Source organism: Arvicanthis niloticus, chromosome 22 (genome assembly GCF_011762505.2).
Source record: "Arvicanthis niloticus isolate mArvNil1 chromosome 22, mArvNil1.pat.X, whole genome shotgun sequence".
NCBI lineage: Eukaryota > Metazoa > Chordata > Mammalia > Rodentia > Muridae > Arvicanthis > Arvicanthis niloticus.
The window spans coordinates 49,769,113-49,794,321 of record NC_133429.1 but is presented as its reverse complement, the minus strand read 5'-3'; the positions used below and the strand labels follow the sequence as shown (position 1 = coordinate 49,794,321).

The 25,209-nt window shown below is 42.8% G+C and overlaps 1 protein-coding gene across 1 annotated transcript; it reads right to left on the bottom strand.

Annotated features, from left to right (window-relative positions):
- Positions 1-492: 492 nt before the first annotated feature.
- Ptges3 (prostaglandin E synthase 3) lies at positions 493-21,038 on the bottom strand. Its single transcript, XM_076919163.1, has 9 exons — positions 20,947-21,038; positions 16,454-17,095; positions 7,932-8,045; positions 7,502-7,571; positions 6,487-6,585; positions 5,100-5,189; positions 2,773-2,835; positions 1,932-1,956; positions 493-1,375 (listed from the first exon to the last, which is right to left on the bottom strand). The coding sequence occupies exons 1-9, from the start codon at positions 21,036-21,038 to the stop codon at positions 1,356-1,358; spliced, it is 1,215 nt and encodes a 404-aa protein (XP_076775278.1). The 3' UTR covers positions 493-1,355.
- Positions 21,039-25,209: the final 4,171 nt, after the last annotated feature.

The following is a 25,209-nucleotide window of genomic DNA, read 5'->3' as shown; positions in this document are numbered from 1 at the left end:
CAGCCACTGCCATCTGAATGAATCCTAATGTAAAATAAGTATCTGACATGTGACCCCTGGGAAAGGGTTGTCCAACCCCTAAAAGGAGTTGCATCTTACACATCCCCAAATCTGTATGTTGTTTTTCTAACTGACTCAAAATCTGAGCTATGTACACATAGAAACCACTAAGGAACTAAGTTTTGTGTCTCTAGCACTTCATGCTGGGCACATCTCAGAAGCCGTAAGAGGTGACACAGCTAACATGCAGGAGCGAAGAATGTACAGGAGGACAACACATTCAGTTTTATTTCAGTCAAGTCACAACACTTGTCCAGCTGCTGCACAGTGTCCACAGCCTCCCATTACAGACGTGCTTTACAGGGTTTCCTGTACAGTACAGCAAGCCTCTTTGTTCAAACAGGACCAGTCCCAACTTTTCCCTCAAAAAACCTCCAGTAAGGGGCAAATACATGAAATTACATCAAACAGACACTTAAAAGGACAGCCAAGAAATCTTCCAACAGTTTATTAGAAAGAATGTAGACATTTAAAAAAATCCCCACTGTCATGAACATAAATTGAGGTTTTCCAGCCAGGGCATAAGCTGAAATCAAAACAGGAAATAAAAAAATCCAATAGTGTATTAACATTTTCCACTCATTTGCCATACTGACAGTGCAATACAAATCTGGTCTAAAATGTACATATTCTCAAGCAACAATGTACAGCTTTCTTTGTCCTCCATGCTAAGAGATGTAAAAGCTTAAGGGCCAAACAATACCAAATGTATAGGCTTCAAAAACCATCTAAGTTAGGGCATCCACTAGTTTTAGCTAAAATACACCTGAACACTGACAAGTGATCACATACAATGATGTAAAGTAAAATTTTTTTTTTTTTTTGAAAATAAACTTTAGTGGAGTAATTCTGAAAGGTATCCTGGAAGAATGGCAGGGTATCAGTTTAAGATATTAGCCAATTTGTTTCCACCTCCTTTAAAAGTTCATGGTCTAGGATCTAAAACCTTTATCTCTCCCTAATGTGTAAGTAACTTATGACGAAAGAAGACTTAGGTGAAGTGTGACTATCCATCAGAGCTGCTGTAGCAGTTGCCTAGGATCTCAACTGCTGCATGGAATCCTGGGAAATGTTCATGCATAAGGATATTGCCTTAGCTGACTTAAATTGCCCCATACAATGGTACATAATCAACCCTTAGTGAAGCCTTAAAAAGAAAAAAAGGTTGAAAGTGGGTTTAAGGAGGCAAGTACAGCATATCTGCCTTTAGAGCTATCAACTCAGGGATTTTCTCAATTATGAAATCTTGCAGAAGTTATTCTTCTTTTTCAGAATCCAGGCGATGACAGAACTCCTTACTCCAGATCTGGCATTTCTGAAAGGATTTTACAAATAGTCAGCAAGGTCTACAAGAGACTCTAACACCTACAAATGGAGACAACAAAGCCGAGAGCTCCCTAGAAATCATCTGTGAACACTTACAAAATGAACATGTAACCACACCTTAAAGAGCAAACCCTTTCTAAGAATATGACAAGACTTTTTTGGTTCTTAGTCCACTAGACAATTTCCATCCCTTGAAATGCCCTCTCCTTTCTTAATACGCTAATTCTATCCATGCCTAATTTGAGGCTAGAGATTGGCTTAGCAGTTAAAAGCTCATATACAAACAGTACAGACACATATGCAGGTAAAACATAGTATATATAACAATAATAGTAATAATAATAAAAAAGGCTCCTTCCCCCTCCTTTCCCCTCCACTTTTCCTGGCAGTGTTTATAGGATTTTCACCTAATCTGTACTCTACTGCTCTAAATTGTCCTAGTGCTTAAAAAGAAAATATAGGTGGTGTCTGCCCTGAAAGTTGGTCTCAGTGTGGACAACAACTGCAGGAGAAACATTAAAAAACAGAAACCTCAAGACACTTACTTTCATCATCACTGTCTTGTGAATCCTGTAGAAGAAAAGTTTAAAAAGTTACCGAGTTGACCATACATATCTCTTTACAGAATAATGCACTTTAAAAATCCTAAGTATTGTATTTTTTACTACAGTAGCAAAATAGTTACATGGAACCTAGGAATTTAACAATGCGCATAAATTCAAGGCCTATTTTACTAATGTGAACGGCCTTGTAGCAGAAGACCCATCTTTCCTTAAGTTCTCCCAACTCTGTCCTCCTCTCTTGGCATTCAATAAAAGGAAAGATCACTTAATGCACAGAAGCCAATGAACTCTAATTCATAGACTAAAGCTGACAACTCTCCCAACTATATAAGTTTATGTTAAGATATTAACAGATTGCTAGGAAGGATAATGTCTAAAATAGTAGAGTACACCTTCCTCAGTACATTCACACCCCTTTAATACTACTAGTCTCTGACCTGCTTTTAAAATCCCATTTCTATCCTCATAATCTTTAAACCTTATGTAATGATTTGTTAAAATATGATCCTTAATGGTTCACAAATGTAATTTCCCTAATAGGCAAAATCTTTTCCCTTTAAAATGTTAAGAAAGAAGACAGGTAGAGCTGGGCGGTGGTGGCACACACCTTTAATTCCAGCACTTGGGAGGCAGAGGCAGGCGGATTTCTGAGTTCGAGGCCAGCCTGGTCTACACAGAGAAACCCTGTCTCAAAAAACCAAAAAGGAAGACAGGTAGAATAAGGGTAGGGATGGCTGCACCCTAGCAGGGGAACAGCAAGTATATACGACCATCTCACTGCCTTTATTTTTAGTTAACAGAAAGGGGGCACACACATACTTACATCATCTGCTCCGTCTACTTCTGGTAAATCTACATCCTCATCACCACCCATGTGATCCATCATCTATTTGAAGAATAAAAATCAGCTTTAAAATGTTAAATTCAGCTTTACTAGGCCACACACTCCAGAATAGGCCTCCAGTACAGCAGAAGTTCCCATGAATGAATGCAAAAGAATCTTAAGTACTTTGCTGTCTATAAAAGGCTGAATCTAAAACAAGAGAAGGTTCACAGGGTGCAGCGGCAGGAGGATTCAGAAGTTCAAGATCATCCTCAACTAAATAATGTAAAGAGGCCAACATGGTGGGCTATATGAAATCTTCAAAAAATAAATAAATAAATAAAATGCTAAATTCACCCAGCAAGGTATCTACATATAGCAGAAAATGAAAATGTTAAGACTCTATATATCGAGCTGGGAAAATGTCTCATGTACCACTCTGACAATTGCAGGGCAATCTGACATCCTTATGACCCCCACAGTCACTGACAGAAAAAACAAAGGAGCCAATGTAGGAAAGGAAAAACAAAACCAAACAAAAACAAAAACAACAACAACAACAACAAAACCAAAAAACCCTGTGAGGGAGGTCATATATAGGTCACACAGCAAGCATCTTTTTTTGAGATGTGATTCTTAAGTCTAGGGTGGCTCAAACAACTCTGCTACTTCTGCCAACTAGCTAGAAGATATAAGAAAGTTTTATGCCTGAATTTAAGGGAAATAATTTTACATGCCACTTTGTAGACAATAGCCTATTCAGTCTTTTGGGGGTGAGATTGGGAAAAGAATAGAAAGGAGGGTGGCATGGTGGCCCACACCTTTAATCTCAGCAGATGGAAGGCAAAGGCAGGGACATCTCAGTGAATTTGGGGCCAGCCTGGAGTATACAGAAGTTTCAGACAGCCAGAAGAGAGAAGCTGTCTCCCGCAAAAAGCCCAGAGTTTTACCACCTCTAAGAGGCATGGTTTAAGAATATAGTTTCTCTAAACAGGAAAACTGCTCAAAATGTGCAAAGCGCATTCTAGGTATTGACTAGACACCAATGGCATTTAGCAGCTAGTTAGGAGGTGGAGGTAAAACCAAAACCAAAACTAAAACCCTTAAAAATGGCACCAAGTATTCTCTCCTCATCAAAATTAAGAGCCATTTGAGATGCTTAAGTAAAGCAGTTAATCCTGGGGATGGAGAATGAATCAGGGCTGGCTTCATGCAAGCTAAGTAAGCCCTCACCAACTAAACGACATTACTCCTTAACTTACACTACAGCTAACAACTATTTTCCCAATTTGGTCATAGTAACGGATTTGTGACATTTATATAACAGCATAATGGTCCTCCTCTGTTCACCCATCTTGCTTTTGTTTTATTTAAAGACAAGGTCTCACTGTGTATCCCTGGTTGTCCTGGAACTCACTTTGTTGACCAGGCTGGACTTGAATTCAAGAGATTCTTTTCCCTCTGCCTTCCCAGTACTGGGATCAAAGGCATGGGCCACTATACCTTCCTGTCTTCTTGATTTAGCACACATTTCAGTGTTAAGAAAATACCATGATGGTCCTGTTTATTATTATTTTCTAATTCTTTCTAGGGGAGTTGAAGAGATGGCTCAGTGGTTAGGAACACCTGTTATTCCTGTAGAGAATCCAGGTTATTTCCCAGCACCCACATGGTAGTTCACAACCAGTCAATCTTCTTCTGAACTCAGGCAGATTACCTACCTATCTACCCACCCATCCATCTATCTATCTGTTAGCAAACATTCAGACACATTAACTGGAATTATGGTATGAACAAATGTACAAAGGTGCCAGGAACCAAACCCAGGTCACTTGCGAGACCAACAAGAACTGTTCTGTCCAGTCCCCATCCCGAGACAGGGTTTCTCTTGTGTAGCCCTGGCTGTTCTGGAACTGAGATCCACCTGGTCTACAGAGTGAGCTCCAGGACAGCCAGGTCTACAAAGAGAAACCCTGTCTCAAAAAGAACTCTTCACCCTAAGATCATCTCTTTAGATGTTTGTCTATCACATGTAAGCCTTATGCCTGAACAGACCAGACAAGGGCCACCAGATCCTCTAGAAATATAGTTATAAGCAGTCGTGACCTGTCCTGACTACACAGGTTTCTGAGTAGAAAACCAAAAAAGATGATTGAGGAGCTGGTTGAGAGCACTTGTTACTCTTACATAAGACTGGGGTTTAATTTTTAACAACCATATAGTGGTTGATAACAGCCTGTAACTCCACTTCCAGGGACTCTGCCCATCTTGGACCATATAGAACGTATTATGGGAACAGGGTAGAAAATGCCATTAAAAGAACTTACCTCAGAGAAACGGTCAAAATTAGACATGTCTTCATCTGAGTCATCCTCCCAGTCTTTCCAATTATTGAAGTCCACACTAAGCCAATTAAGCTAGAGATGAACAAAAACACCACCTCCACATTACTCATGACCATTAATGGGTCATGAAATTAGCTCACAAGAGAACAATCCACAAGAAACCAAAAAGCAGTAATCATCATTTTTGACTGTTCAGCTTAGCTTTCATACAAAAACATTCATTGGTAAGTATTGTCTGATACCTGGAATTAGTTCAGTTTATAAAGGCTAACCTTCAACTATTAATCCTCTTTAGAGATGGACTACAGGTCATGCTATCAGGCTGCATCAACCTACAGCTTTGTGCACAGTAGGCACTGTCAACTGAGCTACCCCAGTGCCACTGTTTCCATTCTAGACAGCACCTTACTATGAAACCCTGGCTGGCCTCAAATTCTAAGAAGTCTTCCTGCCTCTAACATACTCTCTTCTACCATGTTGCACTCTTGTGATCAGAACCCAGGCCTTCAGGATTGTCAGTAATCACCTAAACCTATTAAGGCACCTGCCAGCCTATCCTCAGTTCCTTGAATCTTAAACATCACTAAACTTTGCTCCCCTATGATAACCAAGTAACTAACTTTTCTCAGTGTGCTGTTTAATTTTATGCCATTATAACACTGGTTAATCCCGAGAGGAGAAAACCCAATTGAGAAAATGCCACCTTAAGATCTAGATGCAGGCATTTTCTGAATTAGTGATTGAAGGGCTGAGCCCACTGTGGGTGGGGATTATCCCTGGGCTGATGGTCCAGGGTTCTAAGACAACAGCAGGCTAAGCAAGCCATGAGGAACAAGCCAGTAAGCAGCACCCCTCCATGGCTTCTTCATCAGTCCAGCCTCCAGATTCTTGCCCTGCTATGATGGACTAAGAATATGAAGTATAAGCCATGTAAATAAACTCGTTCCTCCCCAAGTTGCTTCAAATGGTGTTGTCACAGCAATAGTAACTCTAAGACACTCAGGCAAGCTAGTCGTAATGTCACAACCTTTCTGCCTTAGTCTCGTATGTACCACGATACCTAATGCGAAAAGGTCTGATTTTATGACATTTGATGAGAAAGCCAAGTATAGAACACCAGCTTTTATACTATTATAAAAATGTATTTTTAGGTTTAAAACGATTTTCATATATATATAGCATTCTGCCTGAAGGCCAGAAGAGAGCACCAGATCTCATGGTAGATGAGGTACCATGTGGTTGATGGGAATTGAATTCAAGACCTCTGGAAGAGCAGACAGTGCTTTTAACCAGCCCTATTTTTAATTCTTAAAACATTATAGACATTGAAACAGAAAAAAAAAAAAAAAAAAAAAAAAAGAAAACTTACCTTTGCCCTTTCCTTTGTTAACCTAGGCCACGACTGGCCAGATTCTCCTTTTCGCAAACAACATAAAATTGATCTGTCCGTTCTTTTATGCTTGGAATCCTACAGTAAAAGCATCATCATACCATTTATCTCTCTGCTGTTATGGTAAAACAGCCTGACCTTTCTACTTCTCCCTTTTTATGTGACAGACACACACACACTTGTTAGATCAAATCTAGGACCTTGAAACATGCTAGAATAGAGCTGTACACCTCCATAATTTGGCTGTTACTGTGCAGCCTAGTCTCGAACCCAAGATCCTCCATAATCAGCCCCCCAAGTGTTACTAGTTTTGAGGGCCCCTCTACACTAAGCTTTGTCTCTTTCCTCTGCGATGGTTTTTCTATGTAGGCAAAGCTTTCTGTCCTGTCTCTACTTCCTATAAGTTCAGCATATAGGCACAAGCCTGGTTTATTTTTCATTTCTTTCCCTATATTCTTTCTAAACTGGAAGAACAAGCTTTGGCTACTAAAAATTTCTGCTGTAAGATAGAAAGATTTCAAAGGTACTCTCATTTGGCCAGTGACAGAATAAAAAAAATGTGTAGGAAGAGAGGTTGCCAATAATTTCTAAACTACTAGGCTAAATAGATTTAAGATTTAATGTTTTATTATTGTGGTAATCTCAATAAAAATGGCCCACAGGCTCATAGGGACCACTGGCATTGTTGGGGGGAAGTGTTTCACTGCAGGTGGGCTTTGACGTCTCTGAACCTCAAGCAAGGCCTAGTCTCTTCCTGCCCCTCCATGTGTAGAACCCTTAGTAACCTCTCTGGCACTGTATCTGCCTTCGTACCATCATGCTTCCCTCATGACCACAATGGACTGAACCTAAACCAGCCCCAGTTAAAGGTTACCCTTTATAAAAACTGCCATGGTCATGGTTTCCCCACACAAATAAAATTCTAAGATAACTAGCAGCATGCCCAGTTTCTCATAATTTAAATCAGAAAAAAAAAAGCATCAACAGTACTTACATTTGGATCAATACAGTGAAAAAGATCAATTTCATTTAAATGCTTAAAATTATCACTTCCTCCAAGACAACTAAAAAAAAAGTGAGACACAGAGAGAAATTTTTATGTCAATTTTACACAATCTGAGAGATGGGAGCCTCAAATGAAAATGCTTCTATAAGATCAGGCTGTGAGAAGGCTTATAATAGTACATTTTCTTAATTAGTGGTTGATAAGGAAGGGCCCAGCCCATTGTGGGTGCTGCTACTCCTGGATTCTGTAAGAAAGAAGGCTGTGCAAGCCAGTAACCTGCACTCTACCATGCCTCTATGTCCCTGCCTTGACTTCCTTTGAGTGGATCCACAGGCCCAATAATGTCCATTTCACCCAAGGTCATGGTGTTTCATCACAGTAATAACCACCTTAAATAAGAGAAAAAGGTAAAAATTACCTGAAAGTAAGTTTGGATTTTTCAAAGTTTACATTAACATCTTTACTGTCTTCAACACAAAATTCAATGAATACATAGTCCCTTCGATCGTACCACTTTGCAGAAGCAGGCTGCCTGTAAATAGAAAAAATGATAAATTCAAGAAGAAATTCTTTGATTATTTATAATTTCTCTTTTCCATCACAGTTTAAATTTCACCTTACATTTATCCTACATTCCAAAGGCTTCATCCAACAAAGCAATCTCTGGAAGACTTAAACTTTCCTAATAGAGCTTTTATTTTAGGAGATGAGGGAATGAGGAAGAGCTCTCAACATTGGCTTTGAATACCTGATCCTTCCTTGCCTACCCACACAATGCCATTTATCTTTCTAGTGTCATTATATAGGACAAAAAGTAAGCTTTGAAAATAAACCAAGTGGTGGTGGCTCATGCCTTTAATTCTGGCAGTAGAAAGGCAGTGGGACCTCAAGAGTTTGAGCCCAGCCTGGTCTGGTCTACAGTGTGAGTTCCAGGACAGCCAATTCTATACAAAGAAACCCTATCTCCCCCCTCCCACACAACACACACCAAATACCCCCCCACCCCACACCCCCCCCCCCCCCCACCACCAGGGTTAACAGGGACTTTAAAAACTAAGATCTACTATTTAACACCAGCAAATCACTAGGTGATAATCCTTTAAAACCATCACTACTGAAACTAAGATTCGCAGATTTAATTATAAAGAGAACTTAGCTACCTTTAAGTAAATGTACTATTTTACAGTCCTGCTTTCAACATGAGAAACATAGAATTAGCAGGGACATACCCCAGTGGCATAATGTTTGCCTAGCGTATGTAGGGTCTGGGTTTTATATACCAAAGCCTAGCAAAGTATGCTATTTTGTCATCCCTGAATGCAGGAGACTAAGGTAAGAGGACTGCAATTTTAGGACAGTTCAGACTACATGCATACCAGGCTATTGTCCCACAGAACCAAAACAAGGGCTGGAGAGACGGCTCAGAGTCAAAGAGTACTTGCTACCCTTGTAGAGGATCTAGCTTCAATAACCAGCACCCTCATGGCAGATAACAACCATGTGTAACCCCGGTTCAGGGGATCCAAGATCAATAGACAAAGTGCACGTGTAGCCAAACTCTAATACTTGAGGTGGCCGCAGAGATCCACCTAGTGTTAGAAAACACCTCTAAGTTGTCTTGACTTCCACACATGTCCAGTGGTAGATAAATAAAAGTTTAGAAAAATGTCCCAGCTGGGCGGTGGTGGCGCACACCTTTAATCCCAGCACTTGGGAGACAGAGGCAGGTGGACTTCTGAGTTCCAGGACAGCCAGGGCTACACAGAGAAACCCTGTTTCGAAAAACAAAAACAACAAAACAAACAAACAAACAAAAACAAAAACAACTCACCTAAAGGTTGAAACTACGGATTCGAAGGCATATCATTCTTCACATGTATGCTCTCACACATACATATCATGTACTCTCCCAGATTAAATTTCAGAGCACAAGCACCCAGAGTTTCTCTGTTTCTCAAACAATGTCTAAATTGGAAATGAAATCCACTGAAGACAAAGTAATGATAGCTAAAATAGACCCTACCTAAATAATCTTAGTTGTAAACTTGACTGCATTCTAAATCAACTAAAAGGCATTCTTGCAATGAATTTTCTTGCTCAAATTGTTTGAAATGGAAAGACACATCTGCATAAAATTCTAACTATTTATTTAAAATGACATTTACTGATGTGTTGATATGTAAAGGTCAGAGGACATCTTGTGGGAGTCTAACATGTGAAATACACACATCCAACTCAGGCCCCAAGGCTCAGCAGCAAGTACCTTTTAAACTACTAGGTAACATATTGACTACTTTTACAGCCATATAATCTAATGATACTGTCCTGGAACTCACTCTATAGACCAGGCTGTACTTCAGCTCAAGAGATCCACCTGCTTATGCCTCTGGAGTGCTGGGACTAAAGGCGTCTGCCATCACCGCCAGGCTAGAACTGATCTAAAAGTAGTATGCATTTATACTGACATGGTTAAACAATATAAGCTTTCCCTTTGTTGCTCACTCATTATTTAAGACACAGGAACCTAGCCGGGCAGTGGTGGCACATGCCCTTCAGTTCCAGCACAGAAGTGGAGGCAGCTTGGTCTGCAGAGAAACCCCGTCTTGGGGGTGGGGAAAAGACATTCAACTTTTTCCCTTAGATTCACATTAAGTAATCAATGTATGGGCCGAACTGTTTTCTGTCTTATCTTTTACATTGTAGTTAGTACCTCAGAATGAGACTTTTATTTGGAAACAGGGTTTTTAAAGGGAAATTGAGTGAAAGTGCAATCTTAAAACCTCCAATATAACAGGTGCCCTTATAAGGGGAGATGAGGATGCAGATGAGAAGACACGAATGGTACCCCTTAAATGAAAGGGTATATTATTCAGTACTTAGAAAATAAAAATAACCAAAAGTAACACATGAATTAATGGTAAGGTCTCACAGCAGTCTAGGCTGGCTCCACGGCTGCCTTACTGCAGCATCTACAACAGTCTCTTTACAAATCCCTTATTTATACACATCAGACAGACAGACACCCCCCCACCCCCCTTCCCTCTTGGTTCTACTTGAAATAATTGAGAGAAAATAGGATTTAGGATGCTGAAGAGATGGCTCAGCATTTCAAGCATTTAAATAAAGCCAGGCAGTGTTACACACGCCTTTAATCCCAGCACTTAGTAGGCCAGCCAGAAAATACCCTAAGAAAGCCTGTCTTAACTAAAACACCAAAACCCAAAGGATTTGTGTTCAGTTCTCAGCACCTACAACTACATAAAGGTACCTCGTGTAGACCGTTAACTCCAGCTCCAAAGAACTGAGGAGGCTTACGGCCTCCTCAGAAATCCACTAAACACATTCGGCAAACACCTGCACGCACACACACAAAATTGTTTAAAACAAACAAACAAACAAAAAACAAAAACAACTTGTCATCAATTAATAACCTTATATGAAAACTACTCAAAACACTAAAAGATGTTTCTGATCAATGGTCCTAAAGATCCTGAATGTCAAAGGGTCCTTTATATGCAGGTGATGCTGGCTTGGTGATGCTTTCTATACTTGCAAAAAATTTTCTTAAAAACCAACCAACCTACCTACTTACCTACCTGTAGTGGCACACGGCTTTAATCCCAGCGCTTGGGAGACAGAGGCAGGTGGATTTCTTGAGTTCCAGGACAGCCAGGACTACACAAAGAAACCCTGTCTCAACCCCCCCCCCAACCAAAATCACAACTTTTTTTTGGTTAAGGTTTCTGTGTACGAGGGTTTTACCTGAAGAAGTCAGAAGAGGGTGTTGATCCTCTTAAAACTTGAATTAGGAAAGGCTGTGAGGCTTCACATGGGTGCTGGAAACCACTCAGGTCCTCTTCAAGAACAGTTAAGCACTTTTAGTTTTTCAGACAGGGTCTCTCTACATAGCCCTAGCTTTTCTGGAACTATGTAGGCCATGCTGGCCTCCAACCCAAGAGAACTGCCTGGCTCTGCCTCCCAGGTACTGGAATTAAAGCCGGCATCACCACACCCAGCTTTTATATACTGAACCATCATCTCCCAGCATTATGAACCACCACTTTACTTCTTAATCTGCTACTGAGCAACCACCAGAAGCATCTCATGTAATCATGCTATAGAAAGCACATTGGAGCTCCAACATCATTAAATGTTTACTGGAAGGTTATACTGGGAATTGTGCTAGAGATAGGAGAGGAAAATCCCAGTTCTTCCTTGAGCCAGCAGTGGTGCTTTGTGGAGTCTACTCCCTAAGGTAGGAACATTACTGCAAGTTCCAGGTCATCCTGGTCTACATTCTCTGTGCAATCTAAAGGCCATGCTCCAACTAATAAGGTAATGTAGGAAAACTGTGCTCAGGCTTCAGCTTCAGGCACACGCGCGCGCACACACACGCACATATATGTGCAGCCACATGCAATCACATAAACTGATTATGTATATTTGTATGTAGTACATGTGTACACGTGCAGTTGGCCAACAAGCCCTAATATCTCAGTGCCCTGCCCGTGCGGCACAGTACTCGGCTTTTTATGTGGGTGTTGGAAATGTGAACCCAGATCCTCACGTTTATTAGGCCAATGTTTTCCTGGCGGCACCATTTTCCCTATCTTCTTTTCAGTGTTTTAAAGGAATGTCTTGTTAGGAGGGAGCTTTAACTATACAGTCCTATATGGCCTCAAACTGCATCAAACCTCTTGCCATTAGCTTTCCAGGACTGGTATTCCACAGGGAGGTAGAAGGATCAAGAGGTCACGAAAGAATGAAAACAAAAAAGTTTTATCTGTATCAGTTTGTAATAAGAACCAGACAAAGGAGATACCAAAGTTTTGCTATATATAGAAAGCCACGCACAGTCAAATATGCTTGTAATCCCCATACTGAGGTAGGCATTCCAGGCCAGTGCCCCCTGCCTTAAAAGTTAGTTGGCTGTAATGATGCACACCTTTAATCCCAGCACTCAGGAAGCAGAGACAGGCAGGTCTCTGTGCATTCAAGGCCAGCTACAGAGACTGCCTCACCCCAAAACAAAAAAAACAACCAAAAAAACCCCAACAACAACAACAACAAAAACCCCACAAAAAACTGGAAAGGAGATTTAAATAAACAGAGCAGTTCTTTGTTTCTTAAATTATGTGCCAAGATAACATTAGGGTACCATGGAAGAAATTCACAAGGTATTTTACACCAGAGAAGAATTCAATGATACAGAGTTCAAGATCAAGAGAAATAATGTAAACACATGTTAATTTGAAGAGATTCAGCTGTATTACACCCTGTATTCTTTTAACTTCTCAAAGGCTGGGTTTTCAGTAGTTCCTGTGATTCATTCAAAAACAGTATTAGCAGAGAGGTGTTGGTACACACCTTTAATCCCAACATTCAGGAGGCAAAGCCCGGTATCGGAGTTCAAAGCTAGTATGGTCTACACAGTGCAACTCTTGTCTCAACTCCCTCTCCCTCACTCCCCAAAAACTATCAGTCCAGCCATACAATAAACAATAGAGCTGGGGCTAAAGCAAAGCGGTAGAGCAGTTTGCCTAGCGCATGTGAATGAAACCTTGGGTCTATCTTGGTAGCAAGATTTTAAATACAAGTCCACATTTGAGAAGCTATACAAAGCTGGGCATGATGGCACATGCTTGTAATCTCGCCATTTGAGTGGTGGGAGGACTGATTACAAGTTCCATGTCAGCCTGGGAGAGTGAGACCTACCTAAAAACCCCAAACCAACAAAACCCCTACCATTTATTTTATATTGTCTACCTGAGGTGAAGTAGGTAGACAAAGATATTTTGGCTTCTAGATCTTAGAAAACAAAATACAATTAAACAACAATCTTAAATTAGCAATAGGAGTAACCTACAACCTAGCAAATTTTGTCACTTTGTTTCTATGCTGTGTAGTTAAAGTCTAACTCAGTAAGAAAAAAGGGAAAATCAGTTGCCAGGTTACAGTGGTTAGGAAATCAACATTGAACAAAGGCCACCACCATTAGATACTTTTTTCAAACTTGAACTATACAATATACCACATGCTTATTAAGTTAGGAAAGCTGAAGATTTTGGGAGTTCTGCAGAGCGAAAACACAAACAGGCCAGGCATTGTGGAATTTAACTTTTAATCCAGTACCTGGAAGGCAAAGGCAGTCTGATCTTGAGTTCAAGTCGCACTTGGTCTACATGAGTTCCAGGACCATACAGTGAGACTGTAGCCAGGACTATAGGGTCAGACCCTAACCTACCTCAAAGAAAAAGCCTGTTTACAGCAAACATAAAAAACTGAACACTCAGCCAGATTCTTCCAATTTCACTTTAGAATGCTAAGTCAAGGCCGGGAGGTGGTGGTGCACGCCTTTAATCCCAGCACTTGGGAGGCAGAGGCAATCGGATTTCTGAGTTCAAGGCCAGCCTGGTCTACAGAGTGAGTTCCAGGACAACAAAGAGAAACCCTGGGGGGGTGGGGGGGGGTGAGGGAAGAATGCTAAGTCAATAGTTACATAAATGGCTTTACCACCATGTGGGATCTGAGAATTGAACCCAGATCTTCAGGAAAAGTATGGCTGCTCTTAAAGGATGAGCCACCTTTTTAACCCTGTATACTAAACACTTTAAAACAAGACCAGGTATCTGATCTCTTCAAAATATGTGCAAACCTGGTCTACACAGAGAGAAATCTTGTCTGGAAAACAAAACAGAGATGTGTGCACACTATACAGACCTGGCTGGCCTTGATCTTAAAGTTGTTTGCCACCTATAATTCCAATACTTGCGAGGTAGAGGGAAAAAGAGTAGGAATTCAAGGGGATTCTTCCATGTATCAGGATGGTAAGCCACCTTGGGCAGCAAAAACCCTGTCTCAAAAAAAAAAAAAAAAAAAAAAAAAAAAAAAAAACCCTTAAAAGAAGGTAATAGGACCACGAATTGTACACCTTTAATCCTAGGGAGGCAGAGGCAGGTGTATCTCTAGCCCAAGTTCCAGGACAGCCGAATCCACTCAGTGAGAACTTGTCTCAACAAACAAACAACCCTCCCCAAACAAACAAAACCCCCCCAAGACAATAGAGGTTGGAAAGATGGCTCAACAGTGAATAAGAATTGGCTGGTCTTCCAGAGGACCCAGGGTTCTAACCCCAGCACTCACTTGGTGACTGGCAATCCTCTAGCTCCAGGGGATTCAACACTCTCTTCTATCCACCAGGTGCAACATGCAGGTGATACACAGATATACACGAAGGCAGAAACATCCACACCCCACTGCTCGTGCAGAAACCAAGCACCCTCTTTGGGTGGCTCACAACTGCCTCTAAACTCCAGATTCAGATCTAACACCTCTGCTCTCAGAAGGCACTGAGGGTACTGGTAATAGAACTCGGTCTTCTTGCAAGGGTAAACAGGGTTGTTAACGACTCTCTACCTCCTAAATCGGTACTTTCTGAATAAAAAGATGTTTTGTTTATCTTTTTTTGACTATGTTTATCTATTAAATTGTTTTACCTAGCAATTCATTTTCTCCTTACAGTTTGGAAAATTAAATATCAAAAAGGAAGTTTTACATAAACTTGTCCTAAAAAGCCAGTATAACGTTAGAATATAGCTCAGTTACAAGAGCCCTGTCTTAACATGGGGTTGGTTCTATCCTTAACATCTAAAAGGTAAAAAAAATTAAAATCCGTGCTGGTGAGATGGCTGAGCAAGTGAAGGCTCTCGCTGCTGAACCTCACACCTTAAGTTGTATCCCCACAGTGTCCTCTTACCTCTAGGATCACTGAGGAGCACGTGGGGGGTGGCGCACATAGGGATAAAATTACTATAATAAAGCACTTAAAACCTGTTACATACATATCTGGGTTATGGGGGGCCTCCAAATCTCTTCACACAATTTCTAGCACTACATGTCTTCTAGAACCTGCTTCTCAGCCACTACCTGGCTCTAGGGTATCTTCTATTTAGATTTTTAACCATTCAGGCAAGCACTTAAAACTTGTACAAACTTTACATTTCCTTCAACTACTATCCGTAACTTTTAGTGCCGAGCATAGCACGAACCCACACCACCCTCAAATACTGTAATTCAATTCTCTCATATCTGAAAGTTTTCCTGACTGGAAAAAAAAAAAAAAAAAAAAAGACAAAAATTCTCAGGTTAAAAGAATCTGTAACCTCCATATAAACAAATTAAGGTCTTCAGACCAGTAAGATGATCATTTTATATCTATTTCACCTTCGCGTGGAGAGAGCATGACGAAACACCACCCAAAGTTTACTGAGGAACGCAGAAAAAGTCCACAAGCATCTTGTGACTAGACACGTGCAGAATCCCGCTCCATAGTAACTACTACCCGCTGCCAAGGGGGTGAGCGGATTTGCTCACGTTCACCCTCCTTCAGGAGACCGAGATGCGGGAACGGCAAGTTTCGCTGTGGTGACGGCATGGCCCCCTCTAGTTGCCTAGCAGTGCGTGCCGCCCAGGGCCGCGTGGTGCCCTACCGGTAGCACCGGCTTGCGGCGGCACCCACAAGTGCTCTCAGCCCAGGGCCTGCCCGGTCCGGGCACCAGGACCCAGCTGCGGGACTCCACGGCTCCGGGCGCCCTCATGGCGGAAAGCTCACACACGAGTTTAGGGCCTAAGGCTAAGTTCCCAGAGTTCCGAGTCAGGCAGGCCGTCTGGGGAAGAAAAGTGGGGTTTCTGGCCCGAGGAATCCGGGGGACGGGCTGGAGGTGGGGGAAACGGACATCTGGAGGAGAAATGTCCTCCAACGGTAACAGGAACAAGGATGCAGGCCCTCCCACCCCACGGCAGGACGGCCGCCAGCACGGGGAGAAAGACGGAGGGCCGCGAGTGGGGGAGGGCGAGGAGCCGTTTCCCGGCAGCCGGGGCTCCCGGCGCGGCCTCGCTCCGCTCCGGGACGACCTTCCGTCGGCGGGATGTCGCACTCACATGGTGAACGGGGCAGAGGGCCAGGCGAACGGGTGGGCGGGCCTCGCTGGCGGCGGCAGGCGAGTCGACTCCTCTCCGGCGGCGACTCCGGCGGTCTCTGCCCGGTCGCGGCCTCTCCTCGCTCCCCTTAGGCGACGGCGGCGGCGGGCTCGGCCTCGATGCCCAGAATGCACCGCGCGGAGAGCGGCTCCCTCAGCCCGGGAGAGGAGGAAAGTGTAGGAAAAGGGGCGCGAGGACGGAGAAGGAGCGTGCGTGCGCGCGAGGGGTGGTGAGGCCGGGCGGCGGCTGGTGACGCAGCAAAATGCCCGGGCCCGGCCGCCGCGCGTGCGCAGTCGCCGTTTCCAGGCTCTGCGCGGTTTTCTAGAGATCTCTACGGAAGGGGCGGGGCCTCCCGGCTCCTTCGCGAGCCTTCCCGCGCCCGCCCCTCCCCTCGTCCCTCCGGCTGCCCGGTTCGCGCCTGTCTTCCCGGGCTCCCCTCTCGCGTTAGCGAGCCGTTGGCGGCCAACCGTCTGAGCACGCGCGCGGGCGGTCTCCCCGAGAGGCGGCAGGACGCCGCGGCGTGTAATGCAGGCCCCAAGGCCATGTGTGGGGGTCGTTTTGTCTGAGCCAGGCTGCCACACGCAAGCCCAGGTTGGCCTCGAGCTTCAGCCGCTGGGATTGCAGTCTTGTGCCAAAGCCACCACGCCTGGTAGCGCCGGTTGCATCCGTGGAAAAACAGCCTCGTCCTCAAAGCCTGGACCACCCCTCTGTTTTTCTGAGGGTCGGAATCCCGTCCGTGCCCCTTTAGCGAGTTTGCCCTCAGGGGCGCGCAGTTCCCCCAGCTTGAAGACATTGGCGCCCTGGGGGAGGCGAGGAGGGAAGTTTCTAGACTAATTCGCTGTCTCCATGCGAGTTCAGATGAGGTTAAGGGTCTGTTTGAAAATCCTTTAACTGGTTTTGTATAGAATGCCCCGGGTTAAGTTTTAGGGAGGTTAGTAACCAAGAACAGTCTTGTCAAAAACTGACAGATCAGGGCAGAGGTAGACCAATGAGCCACTATTCCGACAAAGGGTTTTAGGAAAATGTAAACGGTTTGGGAAGAGTGGTATAGCTTGAAGGGAGCTGTGCGCGGAAAGCTGTGTTCAGATCTGCATTGCAAATGGGGCCCCTGGCTCAAATGTGGCTGAAGGCAGTGTAAAAACTTGTCTTGCTGTCTTCAAATTTAGGGTAATCCTGCTTCAGCCTCTTTATGTGCTGGTACTACAGGCTTTTTTCCCTTTTTATATTGATGTCAGTGCAGACTAATTGGTGATGTTGGCTGTATAGTCCGGATCCCATTGCTTGATTTTGAGAACTTTACCACTGTCAGGGAAATGAAAATTAGTCTGGCCTAGTGTCACGGGCTTGTAATCTCAGCTGAAGGCCGGGCGGTGGTGGTGCACGCCTTTAATCCCAGCACTTGGGAGGCAGAGGCAGGCGGATTTCTGAGTTCGAGGCCAGCCTGGTCTACAGAGTGAGTTCCAGGACAGCCAGGACAACACAGAGAAACCCTGTCTCGAAAAACAAAACAAAACAAAAAACAAAAAAAACCCAAAAAACAAAATCTCAGCTGAAGAAGCTGGGACAACTTTCAGGTAGTCTGGGCAACTCTCCTGCTTCAAATTTCCACTACACCACCCCCTCCCCCCGGCGCAGGTTATGTATGTATTCTGTCAACATGTATGTGTACTGTGTGTGTACCTGATGCCCACACAGAAGTCAAAAAGAGGGCATGAGATCCTTTGGAACTAGAGTTAAGGAGCATGTGAACCATGTAGAACCTGTGTCTTTAAGAGCACCCAATGTTCTGACTGCTGAGACATTCTCTCCAGCTCCCTCAAGATTCCAAAAAGAGCTAGGGGGTCTGGGTTGGGGGCTAGAAGCAAGTGGAACTCTTGAGTTCTGTAGGCCAGCCTGGTCTACAGTATCAAGTCCAGGACAGCCTGGGCTATATAAAGACACCTGCCTCAAAAAAAGTCAGACAGCACCCCAGCCCCAACCCTTTTTCAATTTCAATAAAAGGAGTAGCTCTGTGGTAGAGTACTTGCTTAGCATGGGTAAATGGGTTCAGTCCATGATACCACCACTACTACCACACTCCCCAAAAGAAAAAAGACCAACAGTTATAATGGAAATTTGAAAAGTGTTGGGAGCACAAAAAAGAGGGACATCTTAACTTGAAGAAACAGAACAGACCTTGTTAAGAAACTTTTATCAGGAATGGAGACATAGCACTGGCTGTTCTGTAAGACCTGAGTCTCAGTTCCATTAGCCCCAGGAGATCTGACTTCTGGCCTCCAGTGGCACCAGGCGTGTGCATTGTGCACAGATATTACATACAGGGAAAACAGCCACACACAAAACTTAAAACAAGGCCATATGTGATATATGCCTTTAAAATCAGGCCAGTCATGGCTATATAGTGACTGATACTGTCTCAAAAAAAAAAAAAAAAAAAAAAAAAAGATAACTGATTTTCCAGAAAACTCAGGTTCAACTGTCAGCTTCTCAGACTGTAGCATGGTACACAGGCATATATATATATATATATATATATATATATATATATATATATATATATATATATATATATATATATATATTGTGTGTGTGTGCAAAACACCAATGCACATAAAATAATGAAAATAAAAGGAGTGGAAGGCTAACCCTCCAGTTCATAAGAAAATATTGCTTAGCCAGCCTTTTGTTTTTTTTTTTTTTTTTTTGTTTGTTTGTTTTTGTTTTTCGAGACAGGGTTTCTCTGTGTAGCCCTAGCTGTCCTGGAACTCACTCTGTAGACCAGGCTGGCCTCGAACTCAGAAATCCGCCTGCCTCTGCCTCCCAAGTGCTGGGATTAAAGGCGTGTGCCACCACTTACCCTGCCTTTTTGTAGTGCTAGGGATTGAGCCCAGTGCATCCTGGGTCCTTTACCCATCCCCATTTTGACCTGCTTGTCTCTAGGACCCAAGACATTTGGGAAAAGGCTTTTGAAAATGTTGCCAATAGTGAAAGGTTTAATTTTCCAAGTACCAAAAATCAATCCAGAATCAAACGTCTAATGAAAAGCAATTTGCCCATAGGCACAGCTCAGCTGCTCTACAGCCTTGGTTCTGAACACACAGCATGATACATTTCACAATGCCAGTCTCTTCAGGACACAAGATGTCAACAGACACTTTGGAATTACTTCAGCTCAGATTTGAGATTATTGCATGTAACAAGACTGCAGTTTCATTTACTGTAACACAAAAGTTTTCAGTTATTATACAGGCTTCATTATGGAAAACAAAATACTTTCCTACTATCAAAATACAAATATCAAATGAGTGTATGGTTGGCTTGTACTGTTAGAATATTCAATTTTTAAAACTGCCATTTGAGAGGTCTGGAAAAGATAGTTCAGTGCTTTTATAAAGGTCCCAACCCATGTCAAGCAGCTCACATTGAATCTAGACCTCTTTGTGGAGGAAACTGAACTCAGGAACTCAGTCAAGCTTTCTACTGCTGAACTAAAATCCACAGCCTTGTGCATGGTAGGCAAACATTCTACCACTGGGTCAAACACTCTCCCCAACCCCCAGCTTGGAATACATTTTTAGTACTAGGTTTTGAACACAGAACTTGTACATGCCAAGCAAACACACTATCATCTGAGTTGTATTCTAGTTTTGTTGTTTTTGAGACAGGGTATTGCTGTGTAGCCCTGGCTGTCCTGGAACTCATTGTGTAGGCCAGGCTGGCCTCGAACTCAGAAACCTGCCTGCCCTGCCTCAAGTGCTGACATTTCAAGCATGAGTTATTGTCTTCCCAACCATTAAGATATGAAAGTCACTAATCTCATATTGAATAGAAACTGATGGCAGGTGAGCTAGACTTGGTCTGCAAGCAGTAGTTAGCTAAACTGGCTTGTATATGGACCCCAAGGTGTAGGGAAATTACCAAAGTTAAGCTTAAGGGAGCAGAGCATGGTACTTGTCTGTAACTAATGATGTGTGGGAGGTGGATGAGGCATTCAAGGTCATCCTTGATACATGGAATTTTGAGACCAGATTTGGCTTATGTGAGACTAAGTAAAAATTTAAGAAGGTAGGTCCCCAGGTAGTACAGGTCTGTAATCACAGGCTGAGGCCAGAGAATCTCATGTTCAGGGTCTGCCTGGGCTGACTACCAAGTGCAAAATTAGCCTGTGCTACTTATGATAGGGCCTCTCAAAAAAGGCTGGCGATAGAGCTGTGCATAGCCGGAGTGCTTGCCTAGCATGTGTGAGGCTCTTAGGTTTACTCCCGATACCACAAGCGTCAAGGAGGCTAAACAATGGTGGTATTGAAGTCAGGCTAATTGTACTTGATTTCTCTGACAATGGGATGCTATTCAAGTTTGAAAACTGTTCTAGAAAGATTAACTTGAAACAAAGTATGAGATGAATTGAAAGTAAAGGAACAGACTAGAACATTGAGACTCCAACCTGAAATTACCGGGAACTTCCCTTATCAAAAAAGTTCTTTTGAAACAATTGTCTTGCATAAGACACTTGGGTTCCACCGCATTGCAAGCTGTCATCCACCATTTCCCAACCTTCCTATTCCTTTAGTTACTTCTTTCCTAACTCTATTTCAATGGATTTCACATCAGACTTCATTCATGCCTTTAGCTATAATCTCAACCATTAGCTGTTATTAGTTTTAATAGGTTTATTTTGCAAATTTACTGATAAACTCAGTTTTTGGTTGGGATAAGTGCTAGATTAAAACACAAGTTACTTTACATTCTCTTTTGTGCTTCATCTTTATTTTCTCACATTTTAGAAACACCAGTTTGACAGTAATAGGAAGAGAAAACCACTATGCTTTGTTTGAGCTTTCTCATATTCTGAGGTTTGAGCTAATAGTTCTAGGGTCTCTAAATATAGGGTCACATTAACAACAAAGAGTTTCTCTGTGAAGCCCTTGCTGTCCTAGAACTCACTCTGTAAGACCAGGCTGGCCTTGAAGATAGCTACCCACCTGCCTCTGCCTCTGCCTCTGCCTCTGCGTGCTGGGATTAAAGGCTCATCACCACCTCCCACCTAACAGTATTTCTAATGAGTAAGAAAGAGGCTTTTAAAAGTTTATATCAGCTGGGTAGTGGTGGCCCACACCTTTAATCCCAGCACTTAGGAGGCAGAGGCAGGCGAATTTCTGAGTTCGAGGCCAACCTGGTCTACAGAGTGAGTTCCAGGACAGCCAGGGCTACACAGAGAAACCTTGTCTCGAAAAATAAATAAATAAATAAATAAATAAATAAATAATATCCCCACAAGCTGAAATCATTATTCACATAATGTTACAGGATATTTGATCAAACTGTGAACCCCAAGATTGTGAACTGGAAAAACCTTGTGTGTGGCTCGGCCCTAGCACACTCCTTTAACCCAAGAGCTAAATAAAGTCAACCCAAGTCCAAAAGGAGCAAGCAACCAGCTGATAGGGAGTGAACCTAAGGAAACAGAAAGGAGGGACAATGAGTTCAAAGTTTTACTAGGACAGCTTGAAGCAGCTTTTTAACCCTTCTGGGATACAGGAGTAGGACGGTCAGCTTGGTACAGCATCTGACTCCTGAGTCTTCATTTGGTAAAACCAAGTGGCAGGTATTTTTGTTTTTAAAACAGTATATTGCTTCATAGAGTTTGTTATCTTGGTCAATTATTCAATCCCAAGTTAAATGATGTTAAAGAGATGGCTCAGCAGTTAAGAGTACTGACTGCCCTTCCAGAGGTCCTGAGATCAATTTCCAACAACCACATGGTGGCTCACAGGCATCTGTAATGGGGTCTGATGCCCTCTTCTGGTGTTTCTGTAGAGAACAACTGTGTACTCATACATAAATCTTTAAATTTAGAGAGCATATCCCTTTGTCATACACACAGATTCTCAAAACTTCAGGTAGAAATTCATACAAAAAACCACAGTACAATGGAAGATTTGGGGAGAGTAGAGAATTCAAATCAGGGCTAGCTTTTGGTTCTTTTTTTAATTCCACACATAAACATTATCAGTGACTGACTTAATTGTTCTCAAAATACCCATACCTGAAATAATCACCTTTAAGAACATACTTACTCACCGGGCATGGTGGTGCTTCTTTAATCCTAGCTCTTGGGAGGCAGAGGCAGGTGTATTTCTGTGTTTAAGGAAGCTATGTCTACCTGTACCATGTACTCTTGGGGAGGCAATGACAGGATTTCTGGGGCTTGCTGGCCAGCTGTTCTAGCCAAATTCAAGTTCAGTGAGATACCTTGTCTCAAATCACTGTGCCAGGAAGTGGTGGTGCACACCTTTAATCTCAACACTTGGGAGGCAGAGGCAGGCAGATCTTGGAGTTTAGAAGCTTACACAGAGAAACCTCATTTCAGGAAAACAAACGAGAAACAAAACAAAAAGCCATCAGACATAGTGATGCATGAGACGACAGGCTAGTTGATTTGAGGTCAGCCTGGTCTACAAGGAGACTTCCAGGCCAGCCAAGGATACAAAGTAGGAACCCAGCTTTAAAAAAAAAAAAAAAAGAGTTGGAGAACCAGAGAGGACATTTAACAGACTTCCAGAACATGAATTTGGCACTAACACACAGTGAATGCACATACATGCACACTTAACACAGATCACAAAAAGAAAGACAGACGTGATGGCTCATGCCAAGCTGAAGCAGGATTGCTGGGAGTTGGAGGCCAGCCTGGGCTACAAACCTGTTGGGTATCGTGGCTAAGCCTGTAGTCCTAGTACTGTGAAGGCTGAAGTGGGAGAACAGAGTGTGAGGGTGCAGAGAGATCCTGATCATCAAAGACTGCAGTGAAAGCCTGCATCAAAAGTAAGGGCTAGAGAGATAGTTCAACCAGCAAGGTCATTTGCTGCTCCTGCATAGAACCCATGTTCCCACTTCATAACTTGAGTCCTAGTAAATTCAATGCCCTTTTCTGCCCAATTTGGGCAGTTTGACATGCACCTGATTAACATGCATACATACACACTCAAAAAACTTAGATACAACACTCTTTTAAAAATTGACATCTCCCATAACCCAAAAAGTCGACGGCACTTTTTATGCCAGAAACTTGGTTTTGTCTTCAGTGTCAATGCTTGCTAAATAACAAGCTCACTAGCTATGCAGAATTAGCTGGCTACAACCTGCCATTTTTCCTTGCTGGATAGCAAAGGCACCTCCCCCACTCCCAACATGTATATAGCCCTGGCTATCCTGGAATTCACTGCACACTAGGCTGGTGTGGGCCAAACCTCCACCTGCCTCTCGGCCTCCCCAAGTGCTAGAATCAAAGGCATGCACAATCACCACCCAGCTCCTTTATTCCAATCTTAATTAATAACTCAGATCACTCACCATGGAACGTTAAAGAATGGCTACAAAGGGATTAAAGAAACTGCAGAATGCAGAGCGGACACATGCAAAGACGATCGTACTGAGATTGAAGCCAGCCTCATAAACCCAAAAGAAAAAAAAAAAGCACTACATATAATGGATATAGCAAATTTAGTGGTATTTTCAAGAAACTATAGGGACCAGATGGCTCAGTGACGAAGACCACTGACTGCTCTTTCAGATGACCCGTTGCAGATTCCCAGCAACTATACCACATATAGTTAACAACTATCTGTAATTCCAGTTTAGGGGATCAGATATTCTCCTAATCTTCCCCAGGTACTGCATGCAAGCAGTGCAGACATATATGCAGGCAAACACTTATCAAACACTTATAAAAGTGGTAAATGTAAAGTTCAGGGTGGTGAGGGCTTAGACAGTGTTACAAGGCGGAGGAGGGAGAGAAGGTTGAAGATTTGTTCAGGACTCATGTAACAATCACTATACACCTATTCAAGGTATTTAATTTAGCTCTTCAAAGAAACAGCCCTCCCCCATTCCCCCTTTAAATGAGACTCAGCCAAGAGATGTTTTACTTGTTTTAAGATCCTGGCTAACCTAGGAACTTGATATGTAGAGCAGGCTGGCCTCAAAACTAGATCCTCCTCTCTTACCCACCAGGCCCCAGAGTTTAAATCAATACCGGTTGTCCCCTAATAGCTCACATGTTGAAAGCTTAGTCTCTTTTTGGAACAGAAACTTCAGAAACCATCTCCTTTCTTTCCCCCATTAGGTAAGCAGTTTTGCTGTTCCACTTGCTCCTGGCATTCACGTCCAGCCTTACAATGGTATATTTTAAGCTTCTGAAACAAAAACAAATTCTGTTTTTTTTATCTTTTTTTTTTGACATGGTTTCCTGTAGGCTGCTTCCACATCTCAAGTGCTATTATTATGGGCATATGAGACTGTGGTAGGCATAGGCTGGTTTTCCTCAGCTGTTTTATTACAGAAACAGAATGCTGACTAGCCTAAGGTAACCTTTTTATAGACATTTGAGATAGGCTCCTCCTTTGTAGCCTAGTTTGTTTTGAAACTATGTGATCCAGGCTGGCCTTGAACTCATGACCCTCTGTTTCAACAGAGAATACTGGGGTTTCAGAGACCATGACATTACAGAGCAAGGAAGACAGTTCTTTTCATGATGTAGATGAAGTTTCTTGAGTATGAGGACTTGCATATCCAGTGCTTAGCACACTGCAGGCCTCAAGAATGGCAAGAGGCTGTGCACACCTTAATCCAGCAATTGATTGGGAAGTACATCTTTATGAGCCTGAGGAAAGTCTGGTCTACCTAGTGACTTGCATACTAGTAAAAAATATGTAGAG